The 24124-nt window shown below is 37.0% G+C and overlaps 1 protein-coding gene across 2 annotated transcripts in view; it reads left to right on the top strand.

The window, feature by feature from the left end:
* Nucleotides 1–24124, top strand: part of parvin (beta-parvin) — a 176200-nt gene that overhangs the window by 104748 nt on the left and 47328 nt on the right. Inside the window, exon 6 of one of the 2 annotated variants that reach the window (XM_017612110.1) lies at nt 6938–7035. The exons of the other annotated variant lie outside the window; for it this stretch is intronic. Within the exon in view, the coding sequence (XP_017467599.1) occupies nt 6938–7020 (83 nt within the window). The 3' untranslated portion in view covers nt 7021–7035. Of the gene's footprint in view, nt 1–6937; nt 7036–24124 lie in introns of those variants that run through there. 2 annotated transcript variants of the gene reach the window in all.

Genomic DNA, 24124 nt, shown 5'->3' with positions numbered 1-24124 from the left:
ACACACTGCGGTATAGATTACGGCGGCCCATATAGAGTACGTACATCAAAAGGCTTGGTGGCCAGCCCATAAAGCATATGTAGCGCTATTCGTGTGCTTCAGTACTCATCGAGCTCGTTAGCGACCTAACGACGAATATGTTTTTGCTAGCGCTCCGCCGGTTCTTCGCCAAACGGGGTTACTCCCCTGATATCTACAGCGACTGTGCCACTATGTTTGTTGGAGCAAATGCCGTACTGAAAGAAGATGTCGCTCAATACCGGAAGCAGGTAGAGGCGGGCGCGCGTTATAGTGCCGTTTGCGGTGTCACATGACACTTCATCCCCCCTGGCTCTCCAAATTTCGGAGGCATATGGGGAGCGGGGATAAAAAGCATGAAACACCACCTCAAGCGCATTATTGGCGAGACGACCCTTACATTTGAGGAGTTCTGCACAGTGCTCAAGGAAGTCCAGGCAGTGATAAACTCGCGACCACTCGCAGCTTTTTCGGATGACCCCGACGATGTGACAGCGATAACACCAGCTCACATTTTGTCCGGTGGCCCCCTAATAGCACCTCCCGAGCCAAGCTTATGCGACGTTTACATCTTCAAGCCTCACCCGCTGGAGGCAACTGCAACAAATGCGTCAAAACTTTTGGCAGCGATGGAGCAGCGACTATCTGAGGGAGCTTCAGGCCCGAAATAAGTGGCAGCAGACTCAAGGCAATTTGAGAATTGGTGACCTGGTACTCTTACGTGACGAACGAGCACCACCTCAATGGCAACTAGGCCGAGGTATTCAAGTACACCCCGGGGACGATTCTCATGTACGAGTTGCAACAGTGCGTACAAAGTCGACAATTCTTAAACGAGCCATATCAAAACTTGTGCCCTTACCAATCGATGAACAGTATCGGCTGCACACGGTGGGCGGATAATCCTTTTTCGTCGCACTGGACGAGGTGGGCGGAATGTTCACAAACAGCTACCAGTTACTTCTCATTATTCATTAAAATGGCATTAATTTCCAACACTAAGTTCTCTCACTGAAACTTATCTGTAACTTTTGTATTTTGACATTTTTTTTTCTTCTGTTTCCGGTCTCCCCATTGCTTTTTCTCTTTCTGTAATCAAGCACTTTTATAATTTTCTGATTTTCCTGGTTATAACATACTATTAAGAAATAAAGTTTGTAATATTAATTTTACGCGTTATGTTGAACGTAACAAGATTTTATACTAACTTATCCAGACTTCTCCAAAGAATTTCACCTGACAATAGACGCGTCAAACCATACCATAGGTGCCGTCTTGGCACAAGATGAAAAACCGATCATGTTCATATCTCGAACACTTAGAAAAAGCGAAGAGCATAATGCAACAAATGAAAAAGAGATGCTCGCCATCATATAGGCTCTCAAATCACTAAGAAATTTTGTATATGGTTCCGCCAAAGTTATAATATCTACATACCACCAGCCGCTGACATACGCGATAAGCAATAAAAACACAAATAGCAAACTGAAAAGGTGGAAGGCAATACTGGAGGAATATAATTATGGATTGAAATTCAAACCAGTAGCTCGTTTCTGTAACTTTTCTCTACCGATTATTTCTCTACTGGTAGAGAATATATGTACGTCATTCTCTACTACTCATTAGCAGTAGAGAACAAGGCGGTGAATTCATATCTCAATTCGCCTTGGTAGAGAATTGCTACAGAAACGAGCTTCAGATTCCACTAATAAGGTTGCCTACGCTTTGTCAAGGTTACCGGAAGGCTCACAAATTAATTCAATGACTGCTATACAACACAGTGATGAGAGCTCATCACACAATTCAATACAATTTACCGAAGCTCCAGTAAACGCTTTTAAAAACCAGATATTCCTTTCTTTCGGAGAAAATTCATAGTATAAATTTCAAATTATTCACCCGACTTACCATAGGCATATAATCAGAGAAAGGGAGTTCAATGAAGATAAAATCTTTGAGATTCTTAAACGCTATTGAAACAGATGATGACATTTTAGGCAAACTTCAATAAATATATTCCATACATTCCATACATTTTAACCGATACAGGGTTCTTACCAACGAAAGTGACCAGGAAAACGAGATAATAAAATAACATTTCAGAGCTCACAGGAACGATAAATAGAATAAACTGCAACCATTGGAAAAATTTTACTTCCCGCAGATGGCAGCCAAATTCAAAAGAATTACTTCACAGTGCATCGCCACCCAAATAAGGCTATCTGCACACTTGTCGTCCAATCATAGTTGCGTTATCGTCTGGCCCTGAAATTTTGAGCCGAGCATATGCATTTCAAAGGAGATTGGCACACTTGTCGTTATCGGCTAGTTATCGGCAAATTGTAGAAGATGCAGAAACGGATAAGTACGACACTGTCGTTTGCTAATCGTTGTGTTCGATGTTCGTGTTCGCAAGCTGACGTGTGTGATTTAGCGCTGCAGTATTTCTAGAATTTTCCGTGGTTTTTCACAGCCAATATTGCCATAAACTTTCACACAGTAAATAAGTAAAGGTTTTAACCAATCGACTCAATAAACTCTAAAATATCAATTAAGGATTTGTGTAAAAATGAGTATTTATAGTGTGACAACAAGAACTAAATCATCCCGCCAAGCAGCTTCATCTCCGCTTCAAATAGCGAACATGCAGAACAAGCCCGCAAGCCGAGCTGGCTCGCACGGCTAGAAACGAAGATGGAAGCGCAAAAGGAGAGCATCATCTGTGAGCTAACATCTCGTTTGTCTCAATCCGAGGAACGTGTTATGCAGAGGATTGGTGAGTTGACGGCGGGCTTAGCAAACTTAAACAATTCTGTAAAACACATTGAAGCCAGAGTTGAAAGAGCAGAGAGAGAATGCGCAAAAGTACAACAACTGCGCAATGATGTCGAAGTACTAAGTGCACAAGTCGACGAATGTCAGAATGCTTTAGTGTCGTCAGATCTTATTATAAGAGGTATCCCCCACACAAAAAACGAGAGCTTGACTGAATGTTTTGTTCAGCTCTGTCGCACAGTTCAGATAAAGACTCCACCTGTTCGTGCAATTTTCCGTGCTCGCAATAATAATAATGACAACAGCAAAGCCGTGCCTATCATCGCTAAGCTTGGCTCTGCTGGTGACCGTTGTGCGTTATTTAGTGCAGTTGCGAAGTTCTGCAAAACGAAAAAACGACCGCTTACTCTTCGCGATATTGGTCAGAGTGCAGATGACAAAATATATTTGCACGAATGCCTGACAAAGCGAAATCGCGAAGTCATGCAGTTTGGCACTGAGCTAAGAAGACAAAAGCGGCTTACTTCTGTGTTCTCCGTCCGTGGGCATGTTTATGTTCGTGTGCAAACAAAAGGCGAGGCAGTAAATGTGACAAGCGTAGATAACATAGAGCGAATTGCAGCAGTCAACAAATGAAAGTTTATAGCATCGAATAATACAGCAGTTAGAAAATATGATTATTAAGCAAACTATGATTGTTAAGCATACCTTCGAAACTATCTCTCTTTGTTTCTTATTTCTCTTTTCTATCTCTTGCAGCTTGACTGACAGTATGTTGACTATTTACAATTTGCTTTTTCAGCTTATTCTCGGTACGCTCTTAAAGTGCAGTGTTCCATGCCTTTTGACTTTCATTTTCATTTTATATGAGTCTTAATAGCTTCTGCGGTTCCAAAGGCGATAATTTTAACATGATACGAATTTTGGGTAAACAAAAACTTGGGCTGAAAATATGCCATATTAATGCTCAAAGTTTGCCCAAAAAAATTGACGAATTCAGGTACCTTTTTGAACATTCGGGCGTTGATATTATATGCGTTTCTGAGACATGGTTTTCTTATTGGCACAATAATGAGTCGGTTTCTGTTAATGGATATGTGTTATTTAGGTCAGATAGAGTTGAGCGCGGTGGCGGGGTTGCCATGTTTGTAAAATCTAGTATTTCATGCAAGCTTCATTGTAAATCAGAGGGTAGCAACCCCATCGAGTATCTATTCTTACAAATAGCAACAAAATCAAATAAAATCCTCTTAGGTTGTGTTTACAGGCCAAATAAATACATTAATTTTGTTGACTTTGTTGATTATTTGGAAGAACTTACCTTGTCTTTTAACAATATCGTAACAGCCGGTGATTTTAATTCTGATCTACTCAGCGATGACACTTTCGCATTGGCAATGAGGAATTTGGGGTTGTTTTCCGTGAACTGTTCGATTCCCACTCATTTTACAAATACCAATAGCTCGCTACTTGATGTCTTTTTTGTAAATAATAAGAACAAAGTACTTTTATATGATCAACTCGATCTTTCAAGCTTTTCTAAGCACGATCTTATTTACCTCATTTTTGATTTCGAGTTGACAAGCAAAACAGAGTACTATTCTTACCGCGACTTTGCGCATATCCAATATGAAGACCTTGAGAAGTATGTCGACTCTGTGAATTGGGCATCCATATACACAATGGTTTCAGTAAATGACCAAATTGACTTTATTCAAGCTAATATTAAAAGCCTTTTTAATCAATTTGTGCCGCTTGTTACGAAAACTATTTCGGATAAATGCCGTCCTTGGTTTAATAGCCATATCAAAACGTTAATTTCAAAACGAGATCGAGCATACCGAAAGTGGAAGCGCCATAGGACAGATGTCCTTTACAGCGACTTTAAAACTCTTCGAACAGAGACAATTAAAGCAATAAAAACCCAAAAAATTATGTATTACGACCAAAGATTCAGTGCAGCAATTGGGTCAAAGCAAAAATGGCAGCGAATTCGCGAAATAGGGATTGGAAAAGAAAGGGCACAAGTCCTTGATTCTGTAAATGTAAATGATTTAAATAAGCAGTTCCTTGACTCCTCGAATACTTTTGAAAATATTGCCTATGAGCGCTATAACTGTAATCCGTATAGGTCGCTGTCAAACTTCAGCTTTAATTGTGTTGATGAGTGTGACGTTGTCCAGTCAGTACTGTCTATAAAATCCAACGCCGCTGGTTTGGATGACATTCATCCGAAGTTTTTCAAATGTTTGCTCCCGAAACTTCTTCCATATATTACCTACGCAATAAATAACATTCTTACATCAGCTGTCTTCCCCAACTGCTGGAAAAAAGCCAAAATAATACCCATTCTGAAATCAAATGGTGACTATAGACCTATTGCGATTCTCCCATATCTATCTAAAGTCTTAGAACGCATAATGCATCAGCAGATTGACTCGTTTATATCTAAAAATTCCCTGGTCAGCGCTTACCAATCTGGCTTCAGGCATAAGAAAAGCTGTACCCTTTCGCTTCTTACCGTTTCAGATGACATTAGAATAAATATGGACAATAATCGCGTAACCTTGCTTACTCTTCTTGACCACTCCAAAGCTTTTGATACAGTAAATCACAAACTACTGTGTCTCAAATTAAAGAATTTATTTCAGTTCTCATCTTCGGCTGTAAACCTAATTAGCTCATATCTTTTCGGCCGATCGCAAGCAGTCAACATAGGCAATGCAATGTCAAGTTCTCTTTCCATATCTAAAGGAGTTCCTCAAGGGTCGATTCTCGGCCCCTTACTGTTTGTTTTGTACATCAACGATCTGCCGAAGGTATTAAAGCACAATAAAATTCAAATGTACGCTGATGATGTGCAATTGTATTTGAGCTGCCCACTTCACTCATTGAACCTATGCATACAGAACCTCAATAGTGATTTAGACCTCGTTCACGAGTGGGCAAGTAACAATGGTTTGGTCTTAAATCCAAACAAATCCCAATGTATTGCTATTTTTAAAAAACATTTTGACCTCAACGTTTATGATACAGTTTCATTGAACAGAACTGTGATACCATATGTTGATGTAGCTAAGAACCTGGGCGTACTATTTAACAGAACACTAACGTGGGATAATCATGTCTATAGCACAATTGGTAGAGTATATGCTATGCTAAGGTATTTATGGTCAACACAACACCTAACGCCGATGCCCACTAGAATGTTAATCGCGAAATCTTACTTGCTACCAACGCTGTTGTACGGTTGCGAACTCTATGCTAACAGCGATAGTCAATGCAATAAAAAACTCAACGTGCTTTACAATAACATCGCCAGGTATATATATTGCAAAAAACGGTATGACCACATTTCTCAATGGGCTCGCAAGATAACTTCAATATCACTCGACGATATGCTGAAGCTCAAGTGCCTTACAATGCTTCAGAAAATCTTATTCTCAGAGGAGCATCCGCATCTCAAAAATCGTCTTCAAATTACTCAATCGTCACGATTACAACAGCTTTTGCACCTGAAATTCAATTCTGTCATATCTGAGCGTCAGTTTTTCGTCTATACTATTCGCCTATGGAACAAATTACCCCTTAAACTCAGGGCTATTAAGGACACATTGCACTTTAAAATAGCATTACTTAGACACTATGCTGACTAAATGAAAATTTGTAACTATTTAACTCGCGTCAGTCACCTCAACTCTAACCGCTAAATTACTGTATTTTTATAATTCTTTATTCTCTTCAATCTTACACTTTATGAATAATTTTATAAATTTTAGATGTTAAGTTCAAATTTTATACATTTTAATATCGTATTATATTGTAATATTCTCAGTATCTAACACTGAAATTTAACCTGTGGTTGTTGTGTTAGACTACTTTAATAAATAAATAAATAAAATAATAGTAGATAATGAAAAATTAATACAGAAACAGGAAGCAGACATTGCTTACCACAACAAAGGGAAATTACCATTCAAATCTTATGCACTAGGAGAAATAGTCTTTGTTTAAAATCAATAAAAGATTAGGTAATAAGCTATCACCCAGATACAGAAAATAAACAGTGAAAGAAAACAAAAATTGCACAATCGTAACAGAAACAGGAAAAGTTTAATAAAGAATCAATTTTTTACCCCAATAGGTGAATCATCCCATTGTGTCGTGCCGAAAACCAAATTCTGGACAACTCCAATTTGTTTTATTTTATTTCACTTTTTTTATTAAATTAAATTTTTAGAGTTTAATTTTACTAAAAAAGTCAACAACAACTTTAAAAAAATATAGAAGTTATAATTGAATGGATAAAAAAAATTTAATGAATATTCTACTGGCCGTGTTATTAGAACCTACGACTTCGCGGCTCGTAAATCCGCATTACTGTCATCTGTCAAGGCACAATTTTGATCAGATCAATTGCGGCGTTAACCCGGATCAACGCCGCCTGTTTATGCTTTTAAACGAATATGAAAAACTCATACAAACATTCGAGAAAACTTTACAATCCGCAATGAATTCTACCCATCCCTTGTACTCCTTCCTGTCCCTCGAAACCGAAAATATTAAAAATCATTTAAATAGATTAAAAACATATAGAAGAAATAAAAGATCAATTGATGTTATTGGTACGGCATGGAAAAGGTTAGCTGGCAATCCAGACCATCACGATTTTGAAATATTGACAGATAAACTCAATAATGTACTCGAGAACAACAATAATCAGTTAATTATAAACAAACTAACTGTTAAAAAAATTTGTGAAATAACAAATGTAACAAACGAGATCCTAAATAATGTTAAAAACGAATCAAAATTGATCAATGAGGTAACACTAGAATTAAAATTCAAAATGTAAGTTCTTAAGCAAGAAATAATAATCATAGAGTATGCCATTCATTGGGCAAAGGCCCATATTGTAAACTCATATATGCTGTCAAACTCAGAAATGAATGTCACAGAAACTATATTGCAAAATGAAGATTTTCCCTATATAAATATCGAAGAGGCTTTGGAATTTGCAGAAGTCCGCATCGCTACTAATGGAAATAATATTGTTTACACTGTAAATTTTCCAACCACAAAAAAAAGTAATTGTAGAAATTTAATAACACGAGCGGTAAAAATAAGAGAAAAAATTAACAAAATACCATCTGAATCCATTTTGAAATGTAATGAAAATGAAATAGTTGGAATTTTAAATAGTTGTAAATCCTATAATAATTTAGTAATATGTTCTAACACTAATATTATAAATATAGGCATCCCGAGCAGTCGCGCCGCCAACTGCAGCGTAATAAACAATCAACACGTTCGCACGGTAGAGGAAATATCCACTGGAATATTATTACTTAACGAGAATGAAGGAAACATACGTGGGAACGGCGACCTGATGCCATTAAAGGGCACCTTCATAATTCGGCATCATAATTCCACTACCCAAGTAAACAAAGTAATTGTAACAGAGGAAATAGTTAATCAACACCCCTTGCCGGCGATTCTCCAACCTATGGGAAGCTCTGTAGTGCGATTCCCATTTTTTCTAACGACCGATATTCGTTATTGATAATGAACGACGTTTGTAGCTTGCAGTAGCGAATCATGATAAAAATATAATAAGGTAGAACCGCTGAGAGTTACTTTTAAAATTCTTGACGTTTCCAAACAATTTCATTTTTAAATTTACTCACAAACTCACACACACATTTTCAATCTCAAGCAACAACAATTTCGAATTTCAATTTTTTATTTTCAATTTTATATGATTTTAAAATGCTGGCAAACTTCAAAAAAAAAACATGGCCGACAAATTGAGAGAACAGTCTTACCTTACTATGTTTTTATCATGGTAGCGAATAGACTATTCTCAAAAACACACTTAACGACAGAATACGTTAGACATGTCGATAAAGAAATTTAGGACGATTGTCGTTAATTACAAAGACAAATATGGCAATACTGACGTTTGACACTCAATATTTAAAAGAAACATTTTATTGTTGCGCGTATTATTGCTGTCGGTATTGTTGTTTTTAAATACAAACTGCCTTATCCTGAGTTTCGCCTGAAATAAAATCCACCCGAAAATTTGTCATCCGCCCATAGTAAAACCATGGAAACCAAGAGTGAAAAGTGAACCGGTTCGGGGAAAATGAAACTCATGATAAGGCTGAATATGAAAAAAAAACAGAAACGCAAGAGCTACTACGGAGCAGTACCATAGGATGCTGGACTTCTTCTTTGGCAATAAGGGCCTCGTGCAAGGCGAATTTAATAAGGTGGTGTTAGCCGTATATAAGTAAAAAATTATACGCACAATTACAGTATGAATTACAACAAACACATCATTTTGCTTTCCACGTCTAAAAATTCAGCTGTGGCTCTAGTTTACGACGTAACGGTACTTGAAAATTTGCTTAAATTTTTAAGTTTTTTTTTATAAATAACTCCGACAAAGGCCGTTAAAGTCACTTTACTAAACTTTTTCACGTGACTACTTTTTAATATAACCTTCACTATAAAAATCAGTCATGTTAAAAATTTTGTTAAATCAATACAAAAACTGAGTTATAAACAAGTTAAAATTTAAACAAATGTTCAAGTATCGTTATCTCGGAACTGTGGAGCCAATGTGACAAAACGGAGGAGGCATTGAATTTAGAATGCCCCAATTAAGTGGGATCAACTATCAAAACCTTTGCCTAAGTTTTCAACTTGCAGGTGTAATAAATATAAAGAATAATAATAAAAAGCACATCTATATGTGGTAAATGTTTATTTCTTAGTTATTTTTTATTTTAATAGTTTGCTTACCGATGAATTTTGCCTAATTTTTCTCAATAAAAACTTAAAACCACTTTATCGTTAGGCTTTTCAGCGACAAAATATTCGACAAATTTCGTTAGACAACTGTCAAAGCTACCGAAAATATTCGCTAAAAGTGTGCTTGAGTATTGGAGTTAACGAAACTTGTCGGAATCGTTAGCTAACGATACGAATATTGTCGCTAAGAAAAATGGGAATCGCACTACTGAAGTGATGGAAGAAGTTCTTTCGCTGGAAATGTTAAAACAGCTACGCGTGAACGACAGTAACTATATCGACACATTGAATATAGAAAAAATAAATAAATTTCTCCACTAACGCTGTATTCATCTTATCACTGGTAACAATACTTACGTGCCTTGGATTCAAGACATACCGCAAGCGTAAAAATCTAGGTCAACCACCAACTCTACAACCTAGAGATAAGTGTTCGTCATCACTTACCATAGGACGCTCGGAATTGATGGTGGAAGAGTTAACCTCACACAAATTAAATGCCTGATCTGCTCATTTTTACACGCGCATGAAAAGTAACTAAACACCAATAATTGCGCGAATTCTGCTGACATCGCGTCTACTACAACTTACTGCCGTTTGGCCAATTTACTTTGTTAAAAATATTTTGTAGTTAGTTCTGAAGTAGCACTCAAAAAATAAAGGCAATAAAAAATAAACTAACGAGCTTTTATTCAACTTGTATATGAAGATGTAGTTATGGGAAAAGTTGCGTAAACAAAGAATAGAGGCCGGTCCACATACCTACAACTTTGGCGTTGCGTTGGCGTTGAATTTCAATCGTCCACATAGCTAAAATTTGGCAACGCTAACGCCAACACAAAGCAGAAAGATCGCGTGCGTCGGTCGTCATCTGTTGCAAATAATTAAAATGATTGTGAAAAATTTTTTCCTTTTAATCAAATGAGGGCAAGAAATATCATTTTTCATGCAATTATTGATATGAAATATTAATTCAGTGGCCAAGCTTCATTGTAGAAAGCATAATTTTAACGACTGGAATTTAAGTGTGCTCTGCCCAATCCACAAGAACGGCGATCCCGCCATTCGCGCCAACTACCGCGGAATCAGCCGTCTAAGCATAGGTTATAAGGTCTTATCGAGTGTATTGTGCGAGAGACTGAAGCCCGCCGTCAACGAACTGATTGGACCTTATCAGTGTGGCTGTAGGCCTGGCAAATTCACCATAGATCAGGTATTCACAATACGCCAAATCTTGAAAAAGACCCGCGAGAATAGGATCGACACACACCATCTATTTGTCGATTTCAAAGCCGCTTTCGACAGCACGAAGAGAAGCTGCCTTTATGGCGCGATGTCTGAATTTGGTATCCCCGCGAAACTAATAAGGCTGTGTAAAATGACGTTGAGCAATACCACCAGCTCCGTCAGAATAGGGAAGGACCTCTCCGAGCCGTTTGATACCAAACGAGGTTTCAGACAAGGTGACTTCCTCTAGTGTGATTTCTTTAATCTGATGTTGGAGAAGATAATAAGAGCCGCAGAACTGAACCGCTCAGGCACAATACTTTACAAGAGAGTACAATTGCTGGCGTATGCCGACGACATCGATATTATCGGTAAAAACAAGGGCTACGTCTGTTTTGCCTTCTCGGGATTGGATAGAGAAGCAAAGCGAATGGGTGTGGTGGTGAACAAGGACAAAACGAAGTATCTCATGTCATCACACAAACAGTCAGAGCATACGAGTCTTGGCAACCACGTCACTGTTGACAGTTACAAGTTTGAAAAAGTAGACGACTTCGTTTATTTGGGAACCAGCATTAACACCAATAATAATGTCAGCCTTGAAATCCAACGGAGAATCACTCTTGCCAACAAGTGCTACTTTGGGCTGAGTAGGCAATTGAGAAGTAAAGTCCTCTCTCGTCGTACAAAGATCACACTCTATAAGTCACACATCATGCCTGTGCTGGTGTATGGCGCGGAGGCATGGACAATGAAAACATCTGATGAAGCGGCTCTTGGAGTTTTCGAGAGAAAGATTCTGCGAAAGATTTACGGGCCTTTACGCGTTGGCGATGGCGAATACCGCAGACGATTTAACGATGGGCTGTATGAGCTTTACAACGATATAGACATAGTGCAGCGAATTAAAATTCAGCGGCTCCGCTGGCTTGGCCATGTCGTTCGAATGGACAAAAACGCTCCTGCTCTGCAAGTATTCAACCCGGCCGCGATGCTGGTAACAGAGGAAGAGGAAGGCCTCCTCTTCGTTGAAAAGACCAGGTGGAGAAGGACTTGGCTTCACTTGACATTTCCGATTGGCGTTCGGAGGCACAGAAGTGAAATGACTGGCGAGCTGTTTTGGACTCGGCCAACATCGCTTAGGCGGTTACAGCGCCTATAAAGAAGAAGACGATTGTGCAGTTTCGATACAAAAAGTACTCAGAACTCGATTCTTAAAAAGCAGCACCCGTTTTTTCAAAAGTACCGATACAGAGTACTCCAAAGTACTGTAATACTGACTCGAATACTGACAGAACTCGAAAGTACTCAGAACTTAAAAGAAGTCAGGGCCCGAGTCGCGGCATTCGTGATCGAGTGATCACTCGTTTCAAATCGAATGAAACAAAATGGCAACACACACGCAACAAAAAGATACCATAGAGTCACATCCGAATCTGACCGAAAACTTCGGCCGCGACTTTGCAATAAAACAAAACATAACACTTGCATACAAATCTAATTGCATTTCATTCACAGTTTTTACAAAAACAAAATGCTCATTAGATGCTCAACAACAAAGTAACGTAGTCTATTAAATTAAACGTAAGGGTAAGGGGGACGAGGAATGCGGGAAAGTGTACATAGGAACAACTAAGCGAGCCCTAAGCACGCGCTTAAACGAACATGAAATAGATATAAGAAAAAAAAACGAAAAATAGTACAGCGCTTTCACAACACATACGAACTAGCAAATACAAAAATAATCGACATAGAAAAACGAGAAAAAACCAGATACACATTCGAAAGTTTAAAAACATAAAGGAAATACAATAAGCAAAAAAGAAGACACCGATGACATTTCTGGCGCCTACTTGTTATGCTTACAGAATTCAAATTTAATTTTTAGTTTACACAAAGCTACCACAGAAGTTGGTATGGATTTAAGTAGATGTAGGTAGTGGCCGCTGTGGTGTAGTGGTAAGCAGTGCGCGCTTCCACTCCGCAGCACCTGGGTTCAAACCCTGGTGAAAGCAACATCGCAAAAATATAGAAAAAAGGTTTTTCTTAACAGCGGTCGTCCCTCGGCAGGCAATGGCAAACCTCCGAGTGTATTTCTGCCATGAAAAACAGCTTCTCATAAAAATACAATCGCCGTTCGGAGTCGGCGTAAAACTGTGGGTGCCTCCGCTTTGTGTGACAACATCAAGGCGCATGCCACAAATTGGAGGAGAAGCTCGGCCAAACACTAACATATGTGTAAGCGCCAATCTATTATTATTATTATTATTAGTTAATTTAATTAAGAATTTTATGTGAGTTTTTTTTTGTGTTAAATATCTTAGTTGTTCTTTTGAAAAAGTTTTTATGTGTACTTTTATATATATGTATGTTTATATGTTCCTTTACTTCCCAGTAGGCCACCAGGTAGTGCCAATTACTAATACTTTCCACCTGACTTTTCATCTGCGGAGCATAAAAACTTCCTTGACTATTCCCCATGACTAACGCACAGCGATGGCCGCCTTCGCATGAATGACTTTGTGTAGTACAAAAAGCAATAGAGTGAAATTGTTCGTATTCGATCGTGCGTCCATGCTAACACACTTGCTTTTTTCATGTGATCGTTCATCTGATCTGATACACAACAGCTACAACTTAAGAGGCTGAGTACGTAGCTGCTTACTACCTAACTTTGTTATCTACTCGCTTCGTATCAATTTATAACTTCGGTTTCTCCTACTTTCCACCTACTTTAGTCAGTTGCGAATTCATTGCTACTCAAAATGCACGTGAGTAAGCAATACATTCTTGTAGTACTTACCTCCGGTCAAACTAACAAAAGCATATATGCTGGCGTGAATAACATTAGGAACACCTAACAAATTTGGATAGTGGGTTATTATCATATATGGGGAAATCTTTTGAGACGGGGACATTTTGCGTACCTGCATATTGTTGCCGCCACAGAGCAGATTTACTGCCAAGTGCTGTTTCTATGCCTTCGTTCGTGTGTAGATATCAGTAAATAGTTATTCATAAAAAATCTAACGGTTTAAATTACTAATTTATTTGTTAAAATCGAGAAAATCAGGAAATCTCTAGTATAACTTCTTGAGCGGCCAGACCTAAAGCTTGGGGTTTTTAGACATTTATTTGTAATATATGTCAGAAATATACGCCAGCTGTTTCCTACATTCATCCACTAGCTGTAATCTAACAGACGTAGAAGAAGGTGCCTGAAGAGCCGCTTGGCTATCCGAGATGTACCTTACTACCTCCTTAATAACAAACGTTTCGGCCTGGAAAACGCTTGCATAGTCTGGTAGGCGGAAGGATAACTTTAGGTTATATTGCTCAATAAAAACCCCAGCACTAACTCCGCAGTCCATCATTGACCCATCCGTAAAGACCGTTAAGCTCTGCAAGAACCCGAAATTTTCCTGATTCCAGTCACTGCGCCTTGGGAATTTCGTTTTTGGGGTTTATGGTGAACCCAGGACTACGACCGACAGGATATAGTCAGTGGGCAGCGCTTTAATTTCAGACGGTATTGCGTCTAGGATGGAACCGTGCACGAACGGTCTTTTCTTCCAGAGCCCCAGGGCACGCAGTCTGATGGCGCTGTTAACAGCTGAATTTTCGATAAAGATATCAATGGGTAATAAGTCAAGAAGGCCGTTAAGTAATCCTTAGTAAGGGCTGGCCACCATACCAGCGCCCCTTAAGAGATTATGGGTCGGAATTTAGCTGTGTACATCTAGTGAACAATTCTTGGTTTCAAACCCCATCTGTTGCCCAACATTCTCTTGGCTGCATAGAGCAGGGGTTCCCAAGCTTTTTTCACCTCGGCACCCTTGTTGTGTTAAAAAAATTTCGCGTCACCCCTACTCTTCAAATGTGTAAGCAAAAAAAGGAAAACGCAATTCAAACTTTATGCTCCTTTAGCTTTAATGTGAGGAGTGAAATTGTTTTGATGATTTCGTTATTTCCTTTAAGTTTATTGGGAGCCTTGACAATTTTATCCTGAAATCATTTGACGCTGAAAGCTTGCTGGTGTATTTGTTTTTAACGGACTTCACAAAAAGAAGGTTATCAATTTATTATTATTTTTTTCTATGTATGTTGCCGCATAACTTCGGACCACGTTTGGTTTAAATCGGATCATTGGATCATGAATAGATTAACGATAACCTTAAATTCTTAGATGAGAATTGAAATNTTTTTTTTTTTTTTTTTGCTTAAAAATTACTTGTTTATGTAAGCATTTGTTGAAAATGCAGTCTCACATAGAAATGTAAAAGTAAGTATTATGAGTTGCATTCGACTATGGTCGAAAGGGCTGATCGAACGAATTTTCATTTGGTATTATGACGCTCATTCGATGAAGAATAGCGCTATTGTGAATTTCGCTCGGTCAGGTTGTTTACAATAGTATATTTTTCACCGCTGAGAAGTTTTGTTTACAAATCGAGCAAATTAAATAGTGTGCTTATACAAATGTATGTAAATTTGTGTAAATTGTGCAAAATGAAATAAAAAGGAAAGCGAGTTTATAAAAAAATCTCAAGGTTTGAATTCACACAAAACACCTAAATCAAATCTTGACTAGTAGATTACGAATCTCTATTATAAATCAGGTCATTCTCTCCAGACATTTTACTGACATTGACATTGTAAATGGTCAAATGAAAATGAGTATTTTTTTGCATGGTAAAAATGAGTACAACGGAGTTCGGGTTCAACGATTCGTCAGAGGATGAGAGCTTGGTAAACTGGCCAGGAGTAGAAAATGTTTAAAAGGGTTAAGTGTAGTCTTTCGAATATATTTTGACATAAAATATATTTAAGAAATTTGTCTACAGACTTATTAAAAACTTACGACTGTCTAAAGAGGCGTTTGTGAGCCATATCTATTTAAAATATTTTAAAACTATCAACATCATATTATTTTGTTCTCAGAGATCGTGCCAACTGAGTATTGGGATTTTCGCCCACCAGACTTTCGAGCACGTGTTTATTATTCACTGCATGAAATTAATAAAGATTAGTGTCCAGCCGCCATAAAGTAAAAGAACAAATGCAAATCGTACATTTTTCACAATTTTCTAACACTTCGCTAAACCATCGAAAGCAAAATTCTGTTCGACAGAAAATTCTATACTGAACGAAAATTTCGATACGGTTGCATAGCTCATAATTTCACTTTCGATGTTCGATCTTCGATATCCAGCGATGATCAAAAATCGAATGCAACTCATAATTACTAGTCACTAGTATTTTTAATCCAATCTTGCCAACAGCAGTGTTTTCTGCATACACTTGCATCCAAAACTCTCTTGGCTCCCTTCGTAGTATTTAATAATCAAAGTGCTGTCTTCACTGATGTCCAGAAGGTTTTCAAAAGCTTAATTGGTCATCACAGTAGGTTTATTTTTCGGGCCACATGAAAACGGGTTCGTTATGCAGCTGAAGCCATCCTCAGAGTCAATGTTGGGAAATTATTCGAGAATGGTTTTTTCTAAACCTTCCAAGTCAACGCTGGTAATGCGCGTTAACGCTAAGAAAATAATTTTTACAGCCACGAAAGCAATTTAAGTGATAAATGGTTTTAATTTTTTGAATTTTATATAGAAATTGCTAGTGAAACCGGCTGTTAGCAATTTTCTTAGCGTTAACTTCGAAGTTATATACGTTTTTCTGATTACTTTGTTTATTTATGGGGTTTTCATGCAAAATGCTAGAAAATCTAAATGTAAATGTCACCAATAAAAAAATCTCGACGTGCTAGAAAAGAACCAGAGATGTATTTTAATTTCGCAAGCATCTGTTATCTTCGCAGCGCCATCCAATACGGGTTTAAATCTAGTGGCGGCATCTTCTTAGTCGCCAGGGAATACCGAGGGATCATACAGTGACTTCTCGTGGCGTTTTCTGCCTCTTGCTTCATCCTAGACATCGCTCCTTTCGTTTTTCCAACCACTGCGAATATCCGCATACTTGCTCCATTTCAAACCATTGTTCTGTACAAATTTGTCGATAGCTTTAAAAATTTCGTCGCTAATGGCGTAAGTCTGAAGTACTTCGTTCTTCTTCGATTTCCATCGCGAATGGGTACCTCACTAACACGAGAAGACTGCCTTTAAAATCGTGTTGATTCGCTCTTTGACAGTGTGATTGTGAAGTTCCAAAGAATAAGTAATATATACACGTGCGCGAAACAGCTGCGCTTGTTACGAGAAAGCCCAGCCAGCACAAAATCCGAATATTAATCCGAAAACGGGAAGAAAAGTGGATTCGCGTCTACAAAAGTACCGAAAGTAGTTGTGAAAAGGGTACGTTTTCAGCTATTTTTCTGAAAATTTTCTGATTCAATTTTACGTTGACAAAACGTACTGGGAAACTACGCTTAGGAGCGAAATATCCCTTTGCTGCAAGCTATTTGTGTTGTGTATGGGGTTTGACGAGCCGCTGAAGGTAATTGTAATAAAAATCTAAATTTTTTGATTTTCTGGCCGCCATGTTGAAGTTTGATCAAACCGCTTGCGTTGTGTATGGAAAGTGTAAAGAATTTGCCCGCACCACTAGTATACTCTAGCCACTAGCGGCACCCCAGGTTGCCACGTCACCCACTTTAGGAAGGCCTGGCATAGAGAGCCACCGTGGCCTTCCTAGCACGCTCCTCAATGTTTGGTTTCCAGTTAAGTTTGGGATCCAGAATAACTCCAAGGTATTTGACCTTGTTTGACAGATCCAGTTCCGTTCCTCGGAACCTTGGTTTGGTAAAATTCGGTAAGTTTGTTTTATTTGTGAAAAGCATATGGTCAGTTTTCTCAGGGTTTACGCTAAGAGAACAGTTTGTGGCCCAGGAATCTACTATCTTTAGAGTCCTTTCCACATTTTCACTTATGACCGAAGGAAACTGACCCGATACCAGTATCGCTACATCTGCTCCTTAGCAGATACACTATCCAAGCCCGGACACAGTGATCAATCTCTGTTTCCATAACTCAAGAATACTCTGTTCCAATCATCACTTTGATACGTGTACTGAGGATCGATTCAAAGTACTCAGTATTAAGTGTCGAATAGATACTTAAAAGCATGATACAAATATTTATAAGGTACAATCGCTGAGAGCCAGCTTTGGGAATTTTGACGTTTGCTAGCATTTTTGAAAATTTCTCTCGACGTCATTTCATTTGTTTGTTTTTATTTTCACTCAAACCAAAGAAATATATTTCTGTCGAAACATTAAAATTTGAATGTACATTCATAGATATGTACATATGTATGTATGTATGCTAAGAACTATCTTGGGTTAAGTGGTGTGGCAAATGAGCCTAGCGCACATAGGCACTTGGGAAAATCCGCTGCCCTAACACCACCAACCTCGATCAAGCTTTGCGTACACACGGTAATTGCGGGAGCTTGAAAGAACTTTATACTGCCTTGCTTGCAGGTAAAAACGGTATTAGCGCAGCCGCTAAAGCAGCATCTCATTTTCCTTCATATACATACATAAATAATACATAATACATAAATTTTCAAATTATAAATTTTCATTTGTTTATTTTGAATTTATTTGACATTTGAATTATTTCGAGAGAGTAAACTCAAAATGCTAGCAAACGTCAAAAAAAAACCCCAATGGCGGACGAATTGAGCTAGCGGTTTTACCTTTAAATATTTGTATCATGCTTAAAAGTACTGAGTTTTATTTACGTTTACCGGTATTCAGAAATGATTGTATTCAATTTGAAGTTTCAATAGTTTTCAAGTACAATACTTGGGTACAAGTTAGCCATTCATTTGACGTGTTTGGGATTAATATATTAATTTGAATAAAGTGCTGCCAGCTTGTGAGATTTCTACACTAAGCATTGAATTGTTACCAACATGTGTATATTTAATGAAAGTTCTCAGTATTCTGAAAAATACCCGATCCTCAAGNCAGCTTGTGAGATTTCTACACTAAGCATTGAAATGTTACCAACATGTGTATATTTAATGAAAGTTCTCAGTACTCTGAAAAATACCCGATCCTCAACGTACTCGATACTTCCCAACACTAATTATTGGTATTTTGATTCTAAAAGTGAAGACCCACCCGCGCCCTCTTATAGTTTTAAAGTAATTTTAGGGATGGCAGCGATTAGTCATTTGATTAAATTAATCGATTATATTTANTAAAATTTGAATGTACATTCATAGATATGTACATATGTATGTATGTATGCTAAGAACTATCTTGGGTTAAGTGGTGTGGCAAATGAGCCTAGCGCACATAGGCACTTGGGAAAATCCGCTGCCCTAACACCACCAACCTCGATCAAGCTTTGCGTACACACGGTAATTGCGGGAGCTTGAAAGAACTTTATACTGCCTTGCTTGCAGGTAAAAACGGTATTAGCGCAGCCGCTAAAGCAGCATCTCATTTTCCTTCATATACATACATAAATAATACATAATACATAAATTTTCAAATTATAAATTTTCATTTGTTTATTTTGAATTTATTTGACATTTGAATTATTTCGAGAGAGTAAACTCAAAATGCTAGCAAACGTCAAAAAAAAACCCCAATGGCGGACGAATTGAGCTAGCGGTTTTACCTTTAAATATTTGTATCATGCTTAAAAGTACTGAGTTTTATTTACGTTTACCGGTATTCAGAAATGATTGTATTCAATTTGAAGTTTCAATAGTTTTCAAGTACAATACTTGGGTACAAGTTAGCCATTCATTTGACGTGTTTGGGATTAATATATTAATTTGAATAAAGTGCTGCCAGCTTGTGAGATTTCTACACTAAGCATTGAATTGTTACCAACATGTGTATATTTAATGAAAGTTCTCAGTACTCTGAAAAATACCCGATCCTCAAGGTACTCGATACTTCCCAACACTAATTATTGGTATTTTGATTCTAAAAGTGAAGACCCACCCGCGCCCTCTTATAGTTTTAAAGTAATTTTAGGGATGGCAGCGATTAGTCATTTGATTAAATTAATCGATTATATTTATCCAATTTACGATTTAATTGTATCGTAGTTTTGTGTTTCATTAATCGATTATTAATCGTTTATTTGCAAAATAATCGTAAAAATATTTTCAAGAAATAATGATGTTTTTTGCGACCTTTCTACTTGTAGTTTAATATTTTGCCGACTCGAGGTCAAGTTTGAAAAATTAATTAAAACAAGATATTAATGTTTAGTTTCCGATATACCCTTGTGGTCTGCTGATTAAGTCAACTGACATTTTGACTAGTTTTGGCTATTTTTCTTTTGTTTATTTAATCTTTATATTTTTTTATAAAAGTGTAGCACTTTACCTAACCAGCGCCGGATAAATCCGCATTTAAATCTTTGTACAAAAATTATGAAAATTCAACAAACTTTAACATTTGCACCCAAAAGTTTTAAACTTTTTATTTCGAATTTTTATATGCAGTTTTGTAGCTCATTAAATTTTAGTAGGTTAAAGTGCAAATTTCAAGACGCTAGAAAATCGCGTTGATTTTTAATATTTCTTTTTTGCTGATCGTGCTATGCATTTTCTTTCATACAAACCACGAACGAATATTAAAATATTAAATTTTCAATAAATATGAATTCTGTAGTTATCTAAAATCCATCNTGTTTTTTGCGACCTTTCTACTTGTAGTTTAATATTTTGCCGACTCGAGGTCAAGTTTGAAAAATTAATTAAAACAAGATATTAATGTTTAGTTTCCGATATACCCTTGTGGTCTGCTGATTAAGTCAACTGACATTTTGACTAGTTTTGGCTATTTTTCTTTTGTTTATTTAATCTTTATATTTTTTTATAAAAGTGTAGCACTTTACCTAACCAGCGCCGGATAAATCCGCATTTAAATCTTTGTACAAAAATTATGAAAATTCAACAAACTTTAACATTTGCACCCAAAAGTTTTAAACTTTTTATTTCGAATTTTTATAAAAATTTTGGGTATGCAGTTTTGTAGCTCATTAAATTTTAGTAGGTTAAAGTGCAAATTTCAAGACGCTATAAAATCGCGTTGATTTTTAATATTTCTTTTTTGTNTAAAGTGCAAATTTCAAGACGCTAGAAAATCGCGTTGATTTTTAATATTTCTTTTTTGCTGATCGTGCTATGCATTTTCTTTCATACAAACCACGAACGAATATTAAAATATTAAATTTTCAATAAATATGAATTCTGTAGTTATCTAAAATCCATCCATCGAACTTTCTTTTTTGATAGCTGCATCAACTTTACTCGACCCGAGGGTCAAAAAAATTCATTTCAAAGATAAGTTAGCATTGGCCTCAGTAATGGAGTTGTTGCGAAATGAAATAATGTTGCCAGATGGTCTTATGGAAATGGGTAGCGAGTCGTCACTAGAATCAGTAGAAAATTAGTTCGATGTAAATAAAACTCAGTACTTTTAAGTACCTATTGGACACTTAATACTCGATACTTAATCAGCTGACCACAAGGGTATATAGGTAATGGGCGAGTCCGCGCGTTCCCCCTCCTCCATGAGTCTACCTCAGCAAACAAGTAAAGCTTATCAGCCCTGTAAACCCACCTCTGACGACTGTCCCACCCGTAGCTGTCACGGGCGGGACATGCTTCACCGTTGAATTATTCTTATCTAACTATGTGAAAACGAAAATGCAATACGTGATAAAAAAAGTGATAAACATTTGCAATGAATTTCTAACATTATGTAACAAACACACGAAACACAGCCTCAACTTCTGTAATTAAATACAAACACTTTTATTTTTTTCACGGGAGGGACAAGGCCAATACTGCTTAATAACAACTCATATAGCCATATTCATTAAAAGTAAAGTAGCTTTAAAAAGGTTTATAAATTGAAAAATGTATGAAAACGTCTATTTATAAAGCTCTTTAAACCTACTTTATTTTTTATGAATAAGGCCTTTAATATATCGTCGCTCGAATAAAGAAACACCATTGCACCATTGTATAGACAATCCTTTAGTCTATTAGAAAAATCTTTAGTTTTCTTAAATATCTCTTTGGCTCACTAATTTATTCCCGAAAAACGAAATTGTATATGTATGGTTTGTAATGGTTTATAAAAACGTCCAATTCGTTTTTCTCAAAACTATACTTTTCATGTTACACTATTTCATTATTCGAGCGACGATATAGCACAATGTTATTAAAAGCAGATGAATTCTACTATACATTTTTCTTACACAACCTATTTGAAACTCATTCAAAAAATTTACTTAGAACTTGATTTCCAAACGTAAAAAAGGAAATAAAAATGAGTTTAAAGCTTGAATTTGTTATTTTTTGGTTGATTCAAGATGTTTACATATCGTCGCTACCATGTCAAACTATCGAATGTGAAAATGGGTACTTTTCAGGAAAGCCAAGAAACTGTTGTAAAAAATGTTGTTTCATTGGGAAAAAGTGTGGGATTCGACACTTTGTTAAAGCGAGTATCCTCTGCTTCTAACAAGACCCGAAATTTTACGATATCGTAATTAAAAAAGCATTTTCGCACATTCGGTAGTTTGACATGGTAGCGACGACATGTCTTATCCACACGTTTGTTAGTTTTATAAAAAAATTATAATTTTTGCACTAAGGTTCACTTTCTCATGGAACCTCCAATATGCTTCTTTAAATCTACATATTTCGCGTTCTTCTCATCGTAGAGACTTCATCTGAATGTCGTTTTAAAGCTAAATAAACAATAATATTTCTATAGTTACATAAGATGCTCATGAGTGTCCTAAAGCTATCTTAGCTATACACAGTTTAACCTTTTGAAATTGACGTATATAGTGAAGACCAGTAAATTATTGATTTAAAATCATACCATCGTAATCATTGTTTAATTCTCTGTAAAAACCATGTTTCTTAAAAAATTGGGTTTTCAAGAACTATTTTTAAAATATTTTCTTTTATTCCACACACTCCCTATCAACCACTAAGTATTTCTGCAGTCATTTGTCATTTTGTCATTTGTCATTTATTGAACAAGAAAATTAGTACAGTAAGATTTTGAATCTTTTATAGTACAACAGATAGAGTGGAACTCAGCCTGTTAATACATTTAAAAAAAAAACTTTACTATGTTGATATTAAAAATGCAGGCTTACATATGTATATACTTAAGGCTAGGTCAGTAGTTATAATTTAGAATAAAATAAAATAAAGTAAAATAAGATGGTCAGTCTAGATAATTGTAAATAACAGTTCTATAGTTGCTTTTGTTTATACTACTCCTTATGAAAGTAGGAATCGAGTTCCAGGTACGTATTGTGTTCACAAAGAACTATCTAGTCGAGGCTACAGAGTTACAGCTGGGGACAATTAAATCGTGTAAACGGGACGATTTTGTAAATTTCAGCTTCTCATAAAGATATGAAGCCGTTTTAGTTAGCATAAGCCGATAAAGAAAGATACAGCTTCTGGTTTCAATGTAGTCCAGGATTTGACAGTCCAACAGATCGTATCTCCACTGGGATATGTGGTCAAATTTACGGAAGCCATGCACATAACGAGTGATATTATTAAAAACAACCTCAACCTTATGAGCAGACTGTGAGTCTAGTCTATTGTGGATGAGTGCAGAGTACGTCAAATTAGGTATCAGTAATTGGATGGCAAGCTTACGTCGGACGTTGACAGGGGTAAACAAGGACGAATGTCTTAAACTACGTAGCGCGCAATACACCTTACCTATTACCATATTTATAACTATGATCAACACATGTTAAATTCGAGTTGATTACAAAACCCAGGTTAGTAATTTTACTTACAAAAGCAATTGGTTTGGCATCTATGTAAAGGGATGGAATGTTATTTACAACCAACTTTCTTTTAGAGATAGGCAGTACATACGTTTTATTTGGGTTAAGGCAAAGACTGTTGGTTTCTGCGCAGTGCATTATTGATAAAATATCTCGATTTATCTTTTCACAGAGATCATTAACATTTTCGATAGAACTTGACAAGTAAAGCTAGACAGCGTCTGCATAAGCATGCATACTAATAAATGGCTGTGGTGGAAATCGACGAACTGCCAGGCCGGACTCTTATTGAAAAGGGGAAGCTGCGAGTAGGTTGGATTATCTGCCGCGTCCGAGAGCGCGCGGATGTCCAAAGGTGTTTCCGCTGTCTGGGGTATGGCCACAAAAAGGCGGCATGCAAAGGCCCAGACAGAAGCAGTTCATGCTGGAAATGTGGTCAGCAGGGCCACATAGCCTCTGCGTGTAAAGAAAGCCCAAGCTGCTACCTGTGCTCGGCAGGAGATGGACAGAAAAAT

This window comes from Rhagoletis zephyria, unplaced genomic scaffold (genome assembly GCF_001687245.7).
Source record: "Rhagoletis zephyria isolate East Lansing unplaced genomic scaffold, Rhagoletis_zephyria_1.1 Rzeph_scaffold_00502, whole genome shotgun sequence".
NCBI classification, from domain to species: domain Eukaryota; kingdom Metazoa; phylum Arthropoda; class Insecta; order Diptera; family Tephritidae; genus Rhagoletis; species Rhagoletis zephyria.
The sequence above is the reverse complement of the archived record's forward strand: the minus strand, read 5'-3'. Positions and strand labels throughout refer to the sequence as shown.